The 20,306-nt window shown below is 41.0% G+C and overlaps 2 protein-coding genes across 5 annotated transcripts; one reads left to right on the plus strand and one right to left on the minus strand.

The window, feature by feature from the left end:
- Positions 1-253: 253 nt before the first annotated feature.
- On the plus strand, positions 254-13,585 carry svr (Carboxypeptidase D svr). Of its 4 annotated transcripts, XM_069046363.1 has the most exons (14): positions 257-811; positions 1,885-1,987; positions 2,036-2,165; positions 2,218-2,697; positions 2,787-2,878; positions 3,901-4,134; positions 4,184-4,375; positions 4,430-4,515; positions 4,760-4,957; positions 5,009-5,686; positions 11,515-11,936; positions 11,998-12,263; positions 12,318-13,067; positions 13,118-13,585. In XM_069046363.1, exons 1-14 carry the CDS (start codon positions 371-373, stop codon positions 13,219-13,221), a joined length of 4,176 nt encoding a protein of 1,391 aa, XP_068902464.1. In that variant the 5' UTR covers positions 257-370; the 3' UTR covers positions 13,222-13,585. The 4 variants fall into 4 exon arrangements, with proteins under 4 accessions (XP_068902461.1, XP_068902463.1, XP_068902462.1 ...); XM_069046362.1 differs by having other exon boundaries at positions 255-811; positions 1,885-2,165; XM_069046361.1 differs by having other exon boundaries at positions 256-811; positions 4,760-5,686.
- On the minus strand, positions 5,733-7,189 carry LOC138130011 (protein takeout-like). Its single transcript, XM_069046373.1, has 4 exons — positions 6,758-7,189; positions 6,461-6,701; positions 6,136-6,269; positions 5,733-6,083 (listed from the first exon to the last, which is right to left on the minus strand). The coding sequence occupies exons 1-4, from the start codon at positions 6,816-6,818 to the stop codon at positions 5,785-5,787; spliced, it is 735 nt and encodes a 244-aa protein (XP_068902474.1). The 5' UTR covers positions 6,819-7,189; the 3' UTR covers positions 5,733-5,784.
- Positions 13,586-20,306: the final 6,721 nt, after the last annotated feature.

Here is a 20,306-nt window from a genome sequence, read left to right on the forward strand (position 1 = left end):
CAGCCTGTCGGGTCAGAAAACTCATAAAAAATAATTTGAAATGTTTTAGTTTGTGACAGTTCTGGGGTGTTTTTCGGCTGTCTTTTGTTTTGTTGAAACCTGTCCCAAAATACCAAACGGCATCTCGTTTCATTACTTGGGTGGAGAGGACACAACGGGCCATAACATGCCTCAGCCATTTGCAATTTGACGATTAATTAGAGTCAGAAAATTGGAAGTTGAGGGATGGTTCTGGTGCATTTGCGATTGTGCGGTTGGTACCTCTGGTAACTTGTTGCTCGTTGACGTTTACAAATAAACGTCATATTGACACAAACGTCGCGAAAATGCTCCCGTTATTAGTTTAATTTCGCAACGGCGCCGCGTAACGATGCATCCGAAAGCGATCTTCCTCCTGTTGGTGTTGGTGCACTGTGAATCTCACTCGATCCGTTCGAATCTCGTCGACGAGGGTTTCCTGACGGATCCGCGCTACTTGAACTATGACGAGGTGACGAATCTGTTGAAGAAGCTGGAGGCGGAACACCCGGAAATAGCGAAATTGAGGAGCGTCGGGCGTTCGGTGAGGAACCGCGAGTTGTGGGCGCTCGAGATCAATCGTAATGTGGAAAACAGGACGTTGATGACGCCCATGTTCAAGTTCGTCGCCAACATGCACGGGGACGAGAGTGTGGGGCGACAGTTGATGATCTATTTAGCGCAATATTTGATCTACAATTACGGCAAGGACGAGAGGGTGACCAGGCTGGTCAACACGACGGATATTTTCCTGATGCCGTCGATGAATCCAGATGGATATGAGAATTCACAGGTTGGTGGTAATTGATGCTGGAGAGATTAGTTGACCTTGATGGCGGCAACGCATTGATCTTGATCGGCGCTAAAACAATTTCGTTTAGAAAGTTATTGTGTAAAGAAACTGTTGCAGTTTTAGTCTTGATTTTATTAATCTTTATTTTGTCTACAGTCATTTAAATATCTTCTGGTTTTTCCTAAAGTGATAAGTTGAGTAACACCGGAACTCTGACTTTGAAATGTCCAAATGTCGTTTCAGAGTGAATGATGTGATTAGGCGAAGGAGTTGATTGTTTGTGTTATAAGGTCATCACTTATTCAAGATAACGTTATCACATGGAAAATACAAAATTTTGGTGTTACATGTGCTTTTGTGATTTACCAACAAACAGAGAACGCATTTTTTCACGATTATGAATATGTTAAAACCACATTTTGGTAGAATTTAATCAAGTAAAAGCAACAGTTTTGTCGTAAATATATCAAATAATGTTCCCATTCATTTTCTAGCGGTTTGAAATCAGGCAGCCTAACTGGCCATGTCAGAACATTCGCAGTTTGTCTGCGTCAATAATTTAGTTCTCTGCGTCATCAAAAACAAACAACGTGAATTAGGCGACCTTTTTTTTCGGAAAGTTTTTTTCTCCCCAAAAAAATAGAGAGCAGGTGGAGGAACAGACAGTGGACGTTTTGTCGCCACGTCTGAATTGCATCTCCGTGCAAAATTAGCCGATTGCGATGGTAAGGGTCGAATTTCGTGTGGAAGCACCCTCCACTGACCGTCACCGCCTTTGTGTCAACTTGTCTTTTGTGAGGCACCTACACGCCGTGATGAACCAAAATTCATCTGTTACGTCGTTGATGACGATTTGACAACCCGTTGTGCTGAGGCGGTGACGGTCAGGCGAGGTGCTCGCAGATGAAATTCGTTTTTGAAGCATTTGTAAATGGAAAATTAGGAAAAAAACAAGATCGTCACAAGTACACAATGGACATTAAAGTGTTTTTGTCAAGACTCTGATGTCGTCTTTATTTTTGAATAAAAGTTTTTCAACTGTTGTGATTATTGTGTACATTTCCTGAATGTAGGAAGGACTGTGCGAGTCCAAGCCCGGCTACGTGGGTCGCGAGAACGAAAACAGCAAGGACCTGAACCGGGACTTCCCCGACCAATTCGATCCTGTGCGCACCGGTAAGTCCCCTTCGTGCTCGCATCCCACCCTAATCCCGTCGCTTCCAGGAACGATACTGTCGGGCCGCCAACCCGAGACCGTCGCCCTCATGACCTGGATCATCTCCAGGCCGTTCGTCCTCTCCGGCAACCTCCACGGAGGCGCCGTCGTCGCCAGCTACCCTTACGACGACTCCAAGTAAGATGTTGTGCTTCCCCGCGCGCGGTCGCTTTAACCGGAACAATTGCAGCACGAAGCGACAGTGCTGCCGCGAGAGCAGGTCCCCCGACAACGACCTGTTCAAGAAACTCGCCCTCACCTACTCCCAGTCCCACCCGTTGATGAGGGAGGGCAAGGCGTGCAAGAACGACGACTTCGACCAAGGGGTCACGAACGGGGCCTTCTGGTACGAGGTCAGAGGGGGCATGCAGGACTTCAACTACGTCCACTCGAATTGCTTCGAGGTCACTTTCGAGTTGAGCTGTTGCAAGTTCCCCCCGGCCAGCACCCTCCCCAAGGAGTGGACCAACAACAAGGAGTCCATGTTGAGGTTCATGGAGGCGAGCCATTGGGGCGTCAAGGGGCTGGTGACGAACGCCAACGACGAGGCCGTCCTGGACGCGGACGTGGTGGTCGTGGGGATCGCTCACAACGTCACCACCTCCAACAAGGGGGAGTACTGGAGGTTGCTACTTCCCGGGGAGTACGAGATCTACGCCACTGCGTACGGGTAGGTTGCCGATTGATCCGCACCGCCGGAAGCAATCTACGACTCGATTTTTGTTTTTCATTGTTTGAGACGTGCTGGCTGAATTTCAGGTATCGGCCCTCGGATCTAGTCAAGGTGGTGGTGGAGGCGGGCCGCACCGCCGTTCGGAATTTCACGTTGCAACGCACGCCACCGGAGAAAGGTAATGAAAGTTCGTTTGTTGGTGTTGATTCACAATGGTATTGGTCGCACTAGCTTTTATTTTCAAGTAAGGGGTGGTGTTCGTTTGTTTGCGGGGTATGAAGTAGCTTGACTAATGTTTTGTTTTGTTTTGATTTTATCAATTGCAGAAATACATGTGTTTATGATGCTCATATTTTGTTTTTGTAATTTAGTTGTTAAGGGTCACGTGACAATAAATACGTGCTTTGTAAGCATGTGTATTTTTATTAATTTTACTTTGCCTGTACTAACCTCCACCATCACGATCCTCAATAGAGATTTTGTCGAGATTTGGAGTGATTCCAACACGATCCCAGCGTTTCCGTTTCCGATTGTTCAACTTTGAAGTGTAGTTTGCCTTTGAACGTTTTTTCTTCATTTCAAAATTGTTTTCTTTCGAGTTTTAAGTTTTATGCAGGTGTCTCAACCTTCCAGAAACAAGTTTACCTAATTTTTTCGCGGTGACAGTCAGGCTTGCCAACTCGACAACTTTTATGCTCTTTCATCGAATTCTAACAAAGTTTTCTCTTGTTGTTGGACACCTGCATAACGTGTTCGTTGCTTTTTGTTATTGACTTGCCCAAAACAACTCTGTATCAGTAGTGAAGGTAAGCGCATTTTTTAAACAAGAGCACAACTACAGGTGACGATTTTTTTCTAGATTCCAGGAGTACTAGCTCAATATCTTCTTCGTTTTCCCTATTTTATCTAGTCGCGGTGAGTTCAGTATCGATACTCTCTCTCTAGCAAACTGTTTTTGTCATTTTTCTAGATTCTTTCTTCTCTAACTTGACACCACGGTTGGCAACACTGTGGTCGTGTATTTTTATCGAACGATTAGTACATTAGACGTCTTGACAGTGTATCATTGTGTCTCTAATAAACGATTTCTCCACTTTGAGGTTATGTTTCTCCGCCAAAAACTCGCTTAACACCACGACACCGCTTAGCACCCAACTAACCGCCCCAAACAGCACACAAGGAAAACGTGAATTTTTCCAGATGACTATAAAGTAGTGCTTAACCGAACCGAACCGCCTTTCGACCAATACGGTTTCGTCTCGAGCGACTCTCACTTGTTCGAGCACCACCACTACGACAAAATGGTGCAGTTCCTAAAGGACTTCAACGCCTCCTATCCCAACATAACTTATTTGCACTCGATCGGCAAGTCGGTCCAAGGGAGGGACCTGTACGTCATGGTCCTGGGTAGTACCCCTCACAAGCACGTCCCAGGTGGGTACAGCTCTCGTCCGTGGGACCTGTGACGAAAGTGCGTTTCTAGGTGTGCCGGAATTCAAATACATCGCCAACATGCACGGGAACGAAGTGGTGGGGAGGGAGCTGCTTCTCTACCTCGTCAAGTATCTCTGCGAGCGGTACCAGACAGACGAACGGGTCACCAGGATTTTGGACACCACTAGGGTGCATCTGATGCCGAGCATGAACCCTGACGGGTACGAGATCGCCCGCGAAGGTACCACGGTGTGGTCTTGAACCGGAGACAGTTTTTCACGTTGACGTGTTCCAGGGGATGATTCGAGTGCTGTGGGTCGAGGCAACGCCAAGAATATCGATTTGAACCGGAATTTTCCGGATCAGTACGTCGTCAACCAGGTAATGTCATACAGAGTGTTTCAACAAGAGGACACAAAGAAATGAGCAGATATTCACTTGAGCGGACCTCTTGGTAACAGAATTGGCTCACCTTTTTTTTTACGTCTTGGCCAAATAAAATTATTTTGACATTTTTGTCACAGCCAACTAGTCTTCCAAGATGAAATTGTGACAGGTGAGCCAATTTCGATTTTCACCACTTTATTATGTTTTCCTTTGTACGATTTCGCTGATATCCTTTCAGTTTAATCGATTAATAGAACCGGAGACCAAAGCTGTGATGGACTGGATCCTGTCCGAGCCCTTCGTCCTGTCGGCCAACCTGCACAACGGAGCCCTTGTGGCCAACTACCCTTACGATGACAATCCAGTAGGCCAATCCGGCGAGAATCTGTCACCTGACGACGCCATCTTTAAATTTTTGGCGCACACTTATTCCGACGTAATTTCGCAATTAGTTGGTGGTTTTCGTGGTGAAAACGATCTGTTCCAGGCGCACAAGTCGATGCACGAGGGCCAACCGTGCCCCCTGTTCCCCCAGGAGCGTTTCAAGGGGGGCATCACGAACGGGGCCAAGTGGTACTCGGTGAGCGGGGGGATGCAGGACTGGAACTACCTGGTGGCCGGTTGCATGGAGCTCACCCTCGAGATCGGCTGTTACAAGTACCCCTACGCGAAGAGCTTGCCCCAGTACTGGTTGAACAACAGAGACGCTTTGCTCGCGTACGCGGAGCAGGTCCACAGAGGGGTCCACGGGTTCGTCCGGAGCACGATCGGGCGGCCCATCGTGGGGGCCAAAGTGATCGTTGAGGGGGTGTCGCACTACGTCAAGTCGCACAAGGACGGCGACTACTACAGGATCTTGTTGCCAGGCAAGTACAATCTCACGATCGAAGCGCTGGGGTACGAGAGCTACACCAACGAGATCGAGGTGCCCGCCGAAGGCACTCTCGACTACAACGTCAGCTTGATGAAGGACGACCAACTGCACTGGGCCAGCGCTTACGATTTCGGCATCGACGAGAACCAGTACCATCCGAAGTACCACACCAATCAGGAGTTGTACGGGGTGATGGCGCAGCTGGAGAATCGATACCCGGACACTGCTGCCTTCCAGAGCGGCGACGATTACGTATCGATGACGTTGAGGTCGCTCAAAATTACAGATCAGGTGAGTTTTTTCGTTCATTTTAGTCGTAGCAGTTAAAAAAAACAACTTTACTTTAACTATCATTTAATGTAGGGATAAAAAATTGGTACAAAAATATTTTACTCGAGCAGTTCCGAAATCGGCACTTTCGCCAAAAGACCATTGAACAAACCGGTGACAATTTGACCGAAAGCGTCTTCGTAGCTGGATTTGACGTCGCTGAAGACCTCCTCCCAGTTCTCGTTCATCACTTTATTGATGTTGTCCCCTAAAGCTTTGTCCCCGTTGAAGAGATTCTCGAAGTTAAAGTGGACCGATTCGGGTTGCATCTTCAACTTTCCTTCGATGATCTTGAGGTGTTTTTCTCCTTTCTTCTCGTATTCTTCGAAAATGAACGTCAGTTTTCCGTGCATGTTCTCTGAAAAGATATACATTAAGCACGTGAAATGTCCAGCAGAGAAATTTTTTACTCATAATGACTGTGCCCGGTCCTTCACCGTAAACCGGCAACAGGAGAATCTTCCCGTTGACGTCGTATTCGGCCAGGATTTTGATTTCGGGGACGATCATTTCTAGCTTGGCGGTCTTCTTCTCCAAGTCGATTCTGTGAACGGTCGTCAGAAGTTGGTGCCATTTGCGTAGAAAGAGAAAATGTTTTGCTTCGCAAAGATTCTCCACGATACGTTTTTTCTATTGATTTTTGCATGAAGTGAAGCTTCAAGGTCACGCGGCGGCCATTTGTCGGCCAGTCAAAAGGGCGTAAATCTTGGCGAAGCGACCACTCATTCTACTCACTCGAATTTGGTGGACTCCGGCTTGGTGAAACCGTAGATTTTAACATTTTTGAAATTCTGCTGCAAGCCCACGGCGCCGGTCCCGGCCTCGATCGTCACCGCCGGTATCTCGAGAGGTTCCAGCGAGGGTAGACCCACCTGCTTGAAGGGTTTGTCCAGCTGTCGGATGGCGTCGTCGACGGCCGCGGACAGGCACTCGTTCACGTCCGGCTGGTCCTTCTTGCATTTTTTGAAAGTCGACGCTGCAAAATAGAAAATTTTGGAAAACCGTCGGGTCGATTCGCGACGAGAGATTTACGCAATTTGGCACACGTGCAGGCGGCCACCAACAGCGAACAGATGAGGATCGAGTTCTTCATATTCACGAAATCGATAACGACTACGAACGAACCTATTGTCCAGTAGTTCTTTTATAGAGAGGCGTGTTCAGAAAAAACGAGTCATTTTCACAAAACCAGTCGCGCCGAGTTTATCGGTAATGACAATCGAGAAGCAAATTATCGAAACGTCCTCCACAACTTTTTTCCTAATATTTGTTTTGTTGGTTGTCAATCATACTAAATAAATTTACATGTCTGCGATGGGTTCGGGTGTTACATTTCTTGCGCAAGAAGCCGTGAAGAGGTAACCTTGATTTTTGGAGTATTTGTGCCAAAAATTGGAGACCTTGCCGCAAAACGGGGGTAACTTTACTTTCAGGCGAAAATGGTCTTTATGGTATGGCAATAAAATCAGAAGCATTAGGGTTTTTTTGTTTTACTCGCAGTTTTGCAGTTACGTTTTCAATTTGTCGACAATGACATCGCTTTTAAAATTAACAAAGCAAAATTACTAATAGTAATTTACATGTTAATTAGTTTTTTTCGTTTTTTGCAAGATGTTATATAAATTTAATAATCAATCATTTGTTTCGTTCACATGAAATGTATGATGAGATAATGTTAAGGAAGGTTTTTTGTGATTAATAAAAATGGGTTGAATGATAGTACGTATTATACAGGATGTTGCAAAAAATATGAAGTTTCAAGGCTACCCGAGTTTTTAAAAATGGTGTATACAGGGTGTTGTAGAATTGTACGATCCATACAAAGAGGAGAGGTTTCAGTGTAATGAGAATGGAATATGTAAAATGACTGAATGAGGTAAATAAAGAATTTGGTGACAGTCTGTGAAATCTTTTCCTCGTGTCTTTTGAGAAAAATAATTGGACAATTCTCCATTTCCAATTCTAAAAGAAGTAGTTTGTCTTCAATCTGGAACGTTTTTTAACTGACAACTTGTCAAACATTTTTCAATCAAAGACGTACGGACAAAATTCATGGTCTCTGTGTAGATCATGTTCTATAAATAACAATTATTAGAGAGTCGCCTTGTTAGCGTCGTGACATTTTGGGTTTAACGTAAATGACGGCAACTTTGTTTGCTTTAATTAGAAAATTATCCACAAGTCTACAGTCTCGCGAGATATTTTTCTTTCGATATTATCTTAATTAGCACAATCAAAATGCACTGTGGTTAATGTAAACATTACGCTAATGTAAATGTAATGACAATTGAACGGTCGAGGTTTAGGAAAAACCATTCTTGTCTTGTCTATGTATTTAGACTGGTACTTTGGAAAATAAGCAACATTTGACAGGTGTAGGTAGGTTCTTGATTTCAAGGACAATCAACAACAGTTGGCATCTTTTTGGTTCGATCGTAGCCAAAATTAATAAAATATCTGGCAGTCTTCTCGTAGATGATGGAGTGCCTCAGGGAACTGTCTCAGGCCCTACTCTCTTTACACTGTATATTTAGTAGATCAGATTCAACATTCTCAAGTATGTTTATTTGATTTTATAACAGAGACCCACACCGATGAGATGTCGATGAAATTAAATGAGAATTGGCTTCGATTTATGTAGTATGTCTAAAAAAAATCTCATTTTATATTAAAAAAGAGGCGTTAATTCAAAAAGGAATGTATAAGTATGTCAGGAAGAAAAACGGTTTTTTTTGTTCACCACTGTCAGAATTTGAGAATTTTCTCCTGTGTGATCGGATTTTGATAAATTTGACAACTTGTCAAAACGAAACGTCAAGCTAATTTTAAAGATTTTCAACGATTTGGAGCCTTTGGGGGGGTCGTGGAACAAAAAAACGTTGTATTCAACTCGTTCTTGTGTAATTTGGACTTTTTTTTGGCACTCGTGGGTCTTTAAAACTTAGCCCACTCATGCCAAAAAAAGCCCAAATTACACACGAAATCGTTAAAAAAAACTACTATTATAACTACATACGGTAGTTTTTAGTTACCTATTGCATTGCTGTCATTTTCATTTTCACTTTCTGGGAGTTTTTTCTTTAACCGAAAGCTGCAGAACATTTTTTGCTACAAAATCGGGGTTTATGTTATGCCATGCTACTAAAACGCCTGTCCGTTCTTTTTGACACATCCGATATAATATGAATTTTTTTAAGGAAAAATATCGTGACTTCTATCAGATACAACATAGTTATTTAGGTACCTAACGATGCGGGAAGAGAAATTTCTTAGTTAGGTACAATATTTTTTGTAACGAATAACTCAAAAATATTTAAAAACAAAATGAAAAAAGTAAATAATTTGACATTAGTAACTTTTTTACCATTGGGTTGGTAGCACCTTCCGCGCTGATTACTAGATCATTAAAATTTAAAGCGTCCAGTGGCGTACGATCACACAACATATTGAACAAATTCTTCCTTTTCACTTGAAAAACAAGAATAATTATTTTCAGGGGCCTGTTATCCTCTTACCATTTTGAATTGAATTCTTATTTGTTGTATAATAATAGTTATTTACATTACATATGCGGTAGGCTACATTTTACAGCGCGAGGTTTTTAGATTGAAACACGACCGCGCAGCGGGAATGTTTTAACAAAAATCGAGCGATGTAAAATGCCTACCGCATTAGTAAAGTATTAATCTTTTTGGCCGACGACCCATGAAGTACTTGTTTTCTCAAATTTGAAATTTGTTGTAATCAATAATTTTGCAAAACCTGTCAAAGACTGATATTTAATTAATGAAATGGCAGAAAGTTATCTATTATACTGATAACTGACACGTTTACGATTTACACCACAAGATAGCGCCATCAGACTTAGAACAAAACAATTAATTTCTGTTCATTTTTGAAAACTGAGCGGATTAATGGTAGCTGCATCTTGTCTTAGTATAAATGGACTTTACTTGTGATACGCTAAACATTTTTTTGGAGGTTCCAGAAAGCTTAAAATTTTCTTGTTATTTTACACACTCCGTGCGGTAAAATGACAGATAGTTTGATTAGTGTGGAAAAATCAAGATACCCTAGCTGTTCAAAATGTAACATGTCATTTAGAGTTGAGGAGGCCAAAAAATCATTTATTTATCGTGTTGAGAATTAATTTTAATGTGACGAAACGTCCATTTTGTTTAAAGTGAATTGACGTTTTCGTCTGTCTACGTCACCAAATACCAACTTAACAATGCAATTTCCGCTAGTTTCTGCTAGAAAGTAAAAATAAAAAACAACGTGTGCGGGAAATCGTTTTTCCCGCACTCCGAGGACACTGGGAAATATCGATTTTAAGGCTATGAGTACAAAAAGACTTTCTGTTATGCCTTATAAATCCAAAGGCGAGTGTAAAGTAAATGTATGTCGCCGATTTTTGGCAAAATCCCCGGACAGGTCAATTTGTGTTTCTAAATACAAATCATCTTTCTGCATATTTTGGACGTTTCTGTTCCACCCAGTGGCGTTACAAAAGGGGACAACTGGGACCAAATGTTACATTTTAATATTTGGCCTAAAAAATAATTTGTGTTGTCAATATCTAAAGCGGATATGCATAATATGTTATCAATTCAAAAACGCAGTGGATTTTAAAACTGAAATATGACGTAAACATTGCAGATCTAATTAGTTGCTTTTTACTGTATTTACGTCAAGATGTAAAAACGTGCACAAACATTATGCACTTAAAAATTAATTGTTCTCTCCTTGTTGTAGTACTTGGTATTTTTTATGTTTTTATGCAGCAGCATTCCTCTTAATAAAGATTTGTTTATTTGTTTAGTTTATGTAATTTTCTTCTTTCGTCATATAAATGTACACGATTTAAAATATTTTTCCATTATCTAAGAACGTACTATTGCGGGCAAAAAAAGTGGGACATCAAATTTCTGTCAGTTTTGAAAAATTCGATGTAGTTCAAGCTTTATTGTCATTTTTTTTGACACTACCTATTCCAGCTGACAGTTTACAAATTTATTTTATACTCCTATTTTCCTTTTCCAAATGCCATCTTCTTTTGCTAAAGGTAGATTTTGATTGGAACTTTACATTAAATAAATATTCACTACGTGCTTACTTACAATCATTCCCTACAATCTACAATACTTAATGACAACGCCAATCAATTCAAAGTAGGGTTAGAATTAGGTAAGGGTTATTTCACATTAAAAGTCAAGACAATGACGTTGATGTCCCACTTTTTTTGCCCGCAATAGTACAGTGGAAAAATCCACGTTTCTAACTTGCGCGTCATGTATCTTCAGAGACGATAAACCTGTGGCTTTGTCATTTTATTGAATATCTCTAAGGTGCATCATGTGTAAATTTCTTGGATCTTTCAATGTCTCCTCGAAACAATCTAATTCATATTTCTGTCAACTGTACTGAGTGTTTGATAAATAAGAAATGTAAGACAAATAAAATCTCAGTCGGCGAGGAGTTGACAATGACATTTGAAGGGTAATCTTAGGACGCACTTTTACCTACACAAGATGATGAAGCATGTCTAATGTATTATCTTTTTTGTTACGATTATTTTAATTTGATTATTTGATGCGGAAGTGTCCGAAAATTCATTAACTTGTTTATACCACCTGACCTTGACAGTCAAAAGAAACAAAAGAAAAACAAGCATAAAGACTTTAATAGAACTGATAATTATTAATGGTAAATGATGATAGCGCCGTAACAAATGGAGTTTTTCCTTAATTTTTTTAACCGGAGAACGATTTTTTCTCTTCTCGAATCAGATCGACTCTTCGGACGAGACCAAGTTCCACATGGCTGTCATGGGCAATCTGTACGCCACCCAACCAATAGGACGCGAGCTGTCCGTCTACTTGGCCCGCCACCTCCTCAGAGGTCACGCTATCGGCGACCCCCAAACCGTCGCCATCTTGAAAAACACCGTCGTACACGTGATCCCCGTCGTCGACACGGCCTTCGAACAGATCTGGGGGCTGTACGACAAAGAAGTGCCGGGCAACAACAGACCAGATCACTACACCTGCAACAACATCACGGCCGACTTCAAGCAGGTCGGCGATCAGATCACAGGGGGCGCTCGCGTCAACGGCGAGCTCAAGTCCGTCGCCAACGCCTTCAAGCATCTCCTCATGGAGGAGAAGTTCGATCTGGTGTTCAACATCGAAGGTGGCAACGGAGGAGTCGTGTGAGTTGCCAAAGACGGCGACTGCTTTGACCGATTCGATTTGTTTATTGATTGATTGTAGATATCCGAAGACCGGGACGAGACTAGATCTGTACAAAATCTACGCCGACGCTTATTTGGCGGCGTTCAAACGTCGTGAAGTTGTGTGCAACAGAAATGTCAAAGGGACAAGTGGCGCCATCACTGACAGTTTGTACAAGGATTACGGGACTCCCTTGCTGACGGGGAAAGTAACTTGTTGCGAGTATCCCGCAGTAGGGGATGTCCCGTACATCTGGCGCGAATCTCTCGCCCCCATTATGACAGTTCTGGGTTTCACCACCACAGGTTAGTACGAGTGGAAATAAATCAAGGTCAAGTGAACAACTGAGTGTTTGGTAGGGGTGGAAGGCTTCATCCAAGACGAGAGCAGGGCGCCTATGCGCAACGCCACTGTCAGAGTGGTGGGGTTGGAGCGCATCTTCGAGACCACCAAGAGTCTGGCGCACTACAAGATAATGCTACCACCTGGCAACTACACTATTGAAGTGTCGTGTCACAGCTACGTCAACGCTACCGTTGACGTCACAGTTCGCAACGGTAAACTCTCTTACGCACCTGTCACTCTGAAGAGAACGAGCCTGGTGACAGTTGTGACAGATAAGGACTTGAAGGAACCGCTCGTCGTGGACGGAGTTGTGACCTCCGGGATCAAGGGCTACGTGAAGGATAACTTCGACCACCCCATCTCGACCGCGGTGATCACGATCGTCGAGAAAAATACGACGGTCGAGTCCGACCCCAACGGGAAATACAGCGTGGCGGTGGCGCCCGGGAAGTACACTTTGAAGGTTGTCAAATCTGGTTACTACGAAGACGTCAAGTATTTGTCGGTAGATGGGGCGTCAGCGGCACCCCAAATCGTGATGTTCACTCTAGTCAAAAACAGCAGCGTGTGGGGCATGCCCCGGCTGGTCTTCGTCATTTTCATGGGTTTCGTGTGTTTCGGGGTGTTGGGCTTGGGGTTGATGTGTTACGTAGCTTGCAAGAAGAAGAACGAGTACGGTTTGGTGTCGCAGCACGCGTTCTACGAGGACTTCAAGGATTTCGACGACTCCAAAGAGACGGAGTTGTTCGCGAGGCCGCTGCCAGGTTGACCGTTTGTTGATAGTTTGAGAGAAGTTTTGATTGTTTTGTTGCAGAGAAATCGATAACGAGGCCCTATTTCGACGACGACGAGTATTCAGACGCCGACGCCAGTTCGGAGGAGGAGGACGAAATCGTTCTGTTGCAATCGAGACAATAATCAAGCACATTCCGTTGTACCTTTGATTCCATGATAAGTGATAAAACTTTAGGTTAAAAGTTACTGATTCCAATAGTTTTAATGATCTCTCATGTTACATTCGTGACTAGTCTTGGGAAAGAAAAAACGCAGCTTGAAATCTCACTGTGAATTTTGTTACGACGTGTGTTTGGGTACTTTGTAAAAATGGCGCTATACATATTTTTCTATGCAAGATTTTATGTACATATTACACCAGAGGAAAACTATTTAATGATATTTAAATGCGTGAACATCACAAAAACTGATTTTGTTAGTATTTTTTGCTTTGAATTAGACATAGAGCAGTTGTTTTAGTATTTTGTGAATAAAGAATTACCTACTAGATTTTCTTTCATTGATTAACCTAAAACTGTAGGTTAATCTCTTCTCGAATCGAATTTAGCGGACAAATACGTAAAAAATGATTTGTTTGGGGGTTTACGTAACAGCTGTGGAAATGTTTAGGGAAAATTGGTTTTTAAAGGTTGGCTAATAATAATTGCCAGGTTGAGCGGCAAGACGCTTGATATGCAAAAAGCGTAATTTGCCGATTATTATGAAATACAATACAATTGCAACACCTCGCAAGAAGTCTTGGCGTTGAAGGTTAGTGATATTACATATTTAAAATATTTTTTTCTATAATTGATTCAAAAAATTGAAATTCACGCATGCTGTGCCTGAAGTGGGTCATTTTCTGACGTGTATTTTTTTTGCATTGTTTGTAAGATCGAAACCATAGAAACCATACAAAACAGTGTGTGAAATGCAATTTCACGCATACGACTATTTCTGTTTTTCATTTCACGCACTGTGTTTTATTAGTTACCTAGCAACATGGTCACTGCATTGAAACTTCAGAGTTCCTTCAAAAATTTGATTTTTTAATTTCAATTTTTTGAATCAATTATAGAAAAAATATTGTTTATATTTCGTGCGCGAAGATGTTTTTGTGCATTCAAAGGCTTATACTGCCTCGACCTTCGTCTCGGCGTAAAAGACCTTTTCATGCACAAAAAACACTCTCTTCGCGCCCTTAATATAAAAATAACTATTTCAGTTAATTTTTCGTTATGCGGATAAGAAACCATTTACGGGGTGATCAAGAAGGACTGTTTAAGTTGGTAACACTGAATTGTATTTTAAATCGTATAACAGGAGTAACTTTCGCTTCTTGATGGCTTGTCGTTGTTCATGCTTTAGCGTTGTCTCGTGGGCCATTCAATCAATAGAGATGATCCACAATAACAAACATTTATTCAGAAAACAACAGTATTGAATATTTAATTTACGAAGCGTCACACGATTTTTTTCTCAACCCCCGGAACGCCTGCAATATTTATTGTTTCAAAACGCAATTTCTTTAAGTTGTTGTCGGAAGCTGGTTATGCTCATTTTGTTTTTATTAATACTGTTTCATTTTCAATTATTGTAACATGGTTTTGTAACATGGAAAACAGTTATGAGACAGTTACAGTGTCTCAGAAAAATGAAGGCAGCAGGAAGAAACAAAAAAAAGTGCACAAAAAACAGAGAGCTAAAGAATTACGATGAGTGTTGAAAATTAAGGTTAGTTTTTCTACTGTTGAGATTGCATTGATATTGTAGATATGGCGATCATATGAATAATGTTATAGACGACTTTATTAGATATTTATTTTTGCCTATTTTTGGCTCCCACACCAACAAATGGGGTCTATGGCCGGATCTTTCTCTATGCCTGACTTCAGAACCCCCCCCCCCCCCTTCTATAAAATTTTCACTTCGGAAAATCATTTAAACGCCCATAGCTCCCTTATTAAGCAACATATGGCAATGAATTTTGCACTGTTGGATTGCCCCTGTCAAGGCGCTTCTTCTGAGTCGAAAAAAATTTACCTGGATTTTTTCATTTTAGAGAAAATCGCAAAAAACCAAAAAATCCATATTTTTGGCTCCCACAGCAAAAAATGGGTTCAATGGCCGGAACTTTTACTATACCCGAATTCAACTGACCCTATACAATAACTGACAGCAATTTGGTTCGAATCGGCGACAAAAAATTTTTCGAAAAAAACCACGTACCCCCCCCTTCTATATAATTTTCACTTCCGAAAATCATTTAAACGCCCATAGCTCCCTTATTAAGCAACATATGGCAATGAATTTTGCACCGTTGGATTGCCCTTGCCAAGGCGCTTCTTCTGAGTCGAAAAAAATTTACCTGGACTTTTTCATTTTAGAGAAAATCGCAAAAAACCAAAAAATCCATATTTTTGGCTCCCACAGCAAAAAATGGGTTCAATGGCCGGAACTTTTACTATACCCGAATTCAACTGACCCTATACAATAACTGACAGCAATTTGGTTCGAATCGGCGACAAAAAATTTTTCGAAAAAAACCACGTACCCCCCCCTTCTATATAATTTTCACTTCCGAAAATCATTTAAACGCCCATAGCTCCCTTATTAAGCAACATATGGCAATGAATTTTGCACCGTTGGATTGCCCTTGCCAAGGCGCTTCTTCTGAGTCGAAAAAAATTTACCTGGACTTTTTCATTTTAGAGAAAATCGCAAAAAACCAAAAAATCCATATTTTTGGCTCCCACAGCAAAAAATGGGTTCAATGGCCGGAACTTTTACTATACCCGAATTCAACTGACCCTATACAATAACTGACAGCAATTTGGTTCGAATCGGCGACAAAAAATTTTTCGAAAAAAACCACGTACCCCCCTTCTATATAATTTTCACTTCCGAAAATCATTTAAACGCCCATAGCTCCCTTATTAAGCAACATATGGCAATGAATTTTGCACCGTTGGATTGCCCCTGTCAAGGCGCTTCTTCTGAGCCGAAAAAAATTTACCTGGATTTTTTCATTTTAGAGAAAATCGCAAAAAACCAAAAAATCCATATTTTTGGCTCCCACAGCAAAAAATGGGTTCAATGGTCGGAACTTTTACTATACCCGAATTCAACTGACCCTATACAATAACTGACAGCAATTTGGTTCGAATCGGCGACAAAAAATTTTTCGAAAAAAACCACGTACCCCCCCCTTCTATATAATTTTCACTTCCGAAAATCATTTAAACGCCCATAGCTCCCTTATTAAGCAACATATGGCAATGAATTTTGCACCGTTGGATTGCCCTTGCCAAGGCGCTTCTTCTGAGTCGAAAAAAATTTACCTGGACTTTTTCATTTTAGAGAAAATCGCAAAAAACCAAAAAATCCATATTTTTGGCTCCCACAGCAAAAAATGGGTTCAATGGCCGGAACTTTTACTATACCCGAATTCAACTGACCCTATACAATAACTGACAGCAATTTGGTTCGAATCGGCGACAAAAAATTTTTCGAAAAAAACCACGTACCCCCCTTCTATATAATTTTCACTTCCGAAAATCATTTAAACGCCCATAGCTCCCTTATTAAGCAACATATGGCAATGAATTTTGCACCGTTGGATTGCCCCTGTCAAGGCGCTTCTTCTGAGCCGAAAAAAATTTACCTGGATTTTTTCATTTTAGAGAAAATCGCAAAAAACCAAAAAATCCATATTTTTGGCTCCCACAGCAAAAAATGGGTTCAATGGTCGGAACTTTTACTATACCCGAATTCAACTGACCCTATACAATAACTGACAGCAATTTGGTTCGAATCGGCGACAAAAAATTTTTCGAAAAAAACCACGTACCCCCCCCTTCTATATAATTTTCACTTCCGAAAATCATTTAAACGCCCATAGCTCCCTTATTAAGCAACATATGGCAATGAATTTTGCACCGTTGGATTGCCCTTGCCAAGGCGCTTCTTCTGAGTCGAAAAAAATTTACCTGGACTTTTTCATTTTAGAGAAAATCGCAAAAAACCAAAAAATCCATATTTTTGGCTCCCACAGCAAAAAATGGGTTCAATGGCCGGAACTTTTACTATACCCGAATTCAACTGACCCTATACAATAACTGACAGCAATTTGGTTCGAATCGGCGACAAAAAATTTTTCGAAAAAAACCACGTACCCCCCTTCTATATAATTTTCACTTCCGAAAATCATTTAAACGCCCATAGCTCCCTTATTAAGCAACATATGGCAATGAATTTTGCACCGTTGGATTGCCCCTGTCAAGGCGCTTCTTCTGAGCCGAAAAAAATTTACCTGGACTTTTTCATTTTAGAGAAAATCGCAAAAAACCAAAAAATCCATATTTTTGGCTCCCACAGCAAAAAATGGGTTCAATGGCCGGAACTTTTACTATACCCGAATTCAACTGACCCTATACAATAACTGACAGCAATTTGGTTCGAATCGGCGACAAAAAATTTTTCGAAAAAAACCACGTACCCCCCTTCTATATAATTTTCACTTCCGAAAATCATTTAAACGCCCATAGCTCCCTTATTAAGCAACATATGGCAATGAATTTTGCACCGTTGGATTGCCCTTGCCAAGGCGCTTCTTCTGAGTCGAAAAAAATTTACCTGGACTTTTTCATTTTAGAGAAAATCGCAAAAAACCAAAAAATCCATATTTTTGGCTCCCACAGCAAAAAATGGGTTCAATGGCGGAACTTTTACTATACCCGAATTCAACTGACCCTATACAATAACTGACAGCAATTTGGTTCGAATCGGCGACAAAAAATTTTTCGAAAAAAACCACGTACCCCCCCCCCCCTTCTATATAATTTTCACTTCCGAAAATAATTTAAACGCCCATAGCTCCCTTATTAAGCAACATATGGCAATGAATTTTGCACCGTTGGATTGCCCCTGTCAAGGCGCTTCTTCTGAGTCGAAAAAAATTTACCTGGACTTTTTCATTTTAGAGAAAATCGCAAAAAACCAAAAAATCCATATTTTTGGCTCCCACAGCAAAAAATGGGTTCAATGGCCGGAACTTTTACTATACCCGAATTCAACTGACCCTATACAATAACTGACAGCAATTTGGTTCGAATCGGCGACAAAAAATTTTTCGAAAAAAACCACGTACCCCCCCCTTCTATATAATTTTCACTTCCGAAAATCATTTAAACGCCCATAGCTCCCTTATTAAGCAACATATGGCAATGAATTTTGCACCGTTGGATTGCCCTTGCCAAGGCGCTTCTTCTGAGTCGAAAAAAATTTACCTGGACTTTTTCATTTTAGAGAAAAACGCAAAAAAACAAAAAATCCATATTTTTGGCTCCCACAGCAAAAAATGGGTTCAATGGCCGGAACTTTTACTATACCCGAATTCAACTGACCCTATACAATAACTGACAGCAATTTGGTTCGAATCGGCGACAAAAAATTTTTCGAAAAAAACCACGTACCCCCCCCTTCTATATAATTTTCACTTCCGAAAATCATTTAAACGCCCATAGCTCCCTTATTAAGCAACATATGGCAATGAATTTTGCACCGTTGGATTGCCCCTGTCAAGGCGCTTCTTCTGAGCCGAAAAAAATTTACCTGGATTTTTTCATTTTAGAGAAAATCGCAAAAAACCAAAAAATCCATATTTTTGGCTCCCACAGCAAAAAATGGGTTCAATGGCCGGAACTTTTACTATACCCGAATTCAACTGACCCTATACAATAACTGACAGCAATTTGGTTCGAATCGGCGACAAAAAAATTTTCGAAAAAAACCACGTACCCCCCCCTTCTATATAATTTTCACTTCCGAAAATCATTTAAACGCTCATAGCTCCCTTATTAAGCAACATATGGCAATGAATTTTGCACCGTTGGATTGCCCTTGCCAAGGCGCTTCTTCTGAGTCGAAAAAAATTTACCTGGATTTTTTCATTTTAGAGAAAATCGCAAAAAACCAAAAAATCCATATTTTTGGCTCCCACAGCAAAAAATGGGTTCAATGGCCGCAACTTTTACTATACCCGAATTCAACTGACCCTATACAATAACTGACAGCAATTTGGTTCGAATCGGCGACAAAAATTTTTTCGAAAAAAACCACGTACCCCCCCCTTCTATATAATTTTCACTTCCGAAAATCATTTAAACGCCCATAGCTCCCTTATTAAGCAACATATGGCAATGAATTTTGCACTGTTGGATTGCCCCTGTCAAGGCGCTTCTTCTGAGTCGAAAAAAATTTACCTGGATTTTTTCATTTTAGAGAAAATCGCAAAAAACCAAAAAATCCATATTTTTGGCTCCCACAGCAAAAAATGGGTTCAATGGCCGCAACTTTTACTATACCCGAATTCAACTGACCCTATACAATAACTGACAGCAATTTGGTTCGAATCGGCGACAAAAAATTTTTCGAAAAAAACCACGTACCCCCCCCTTCTATATAATTTTCACTTCCGAAAATCATTTAAACGCCCATAGCTCCCTTATTAAACAACATATGGCAATGAATTTTGCACTGTTGGATTGCCCCTGTCAAGGCGCTTCTTCTGAGTCGAAAAAAATTTACCTGGATTTTTTCATTTTAGAGAAAATCGCAAAAAACCAAAAAATCCATATTTTTGGCTCCCACAGCAAAAAATGGGTTCAATGGCCGGAACTTTTACTATACCCGAATTCAACTGACCCTATACAAAAACTGACAGCAATTTGGTTCGAATCGGCGACAAAAAAATTTTCGAAAAAAACCACGTACCCCCCCCTTCTATATAATTTTCACTTCCGAAAATCATTTAAACGCCCATAGCTCCCTTATTAAGCAACATATGGCAATGAATTTTGCACCGTTGGATTGCCCTTGCCAAGGCGCTTCTTCTGAGTCGAAAAAAATTTACCTGGACTTTTTCATTTTAGAGAAAATCGCAAAAAACCAAAAAATCCATATTTTTGGCTCCCACAGCAATTTGGTTCGAATCGGCGACAAAAAATTTTTCGAAAAAAACCACCCTTCTATATAATTTTCACTTCGGAAAATCATTTAAACGCCCATAGCTCCCTTATTAAGCAACATATGGCAATGAATCGGCCACAAAAAATGTTTTCGAAAAAACCATAACCCCCTACCTTTTATCAAATTTGCACCCAGAAAAAACATTTAAACGGCCGTAGCTCCCTTATTAAACATAATATGACAATGAATTATACACCGCT

Source organism: Tenebrio molitor, chromosome 4 (assembly GCF_963966145.1).
Source record: "Tenebrio molitor chromosome 4, icTenMoli1.1, whole genome shotgun sequence".
Classification (NCBI taxonomy): Eukaryota; Metazoa; Arthropoda; class Insecta; order Coleoptera; family Tenebrionidae; genus Tenebrio; species Tenebrio molitor.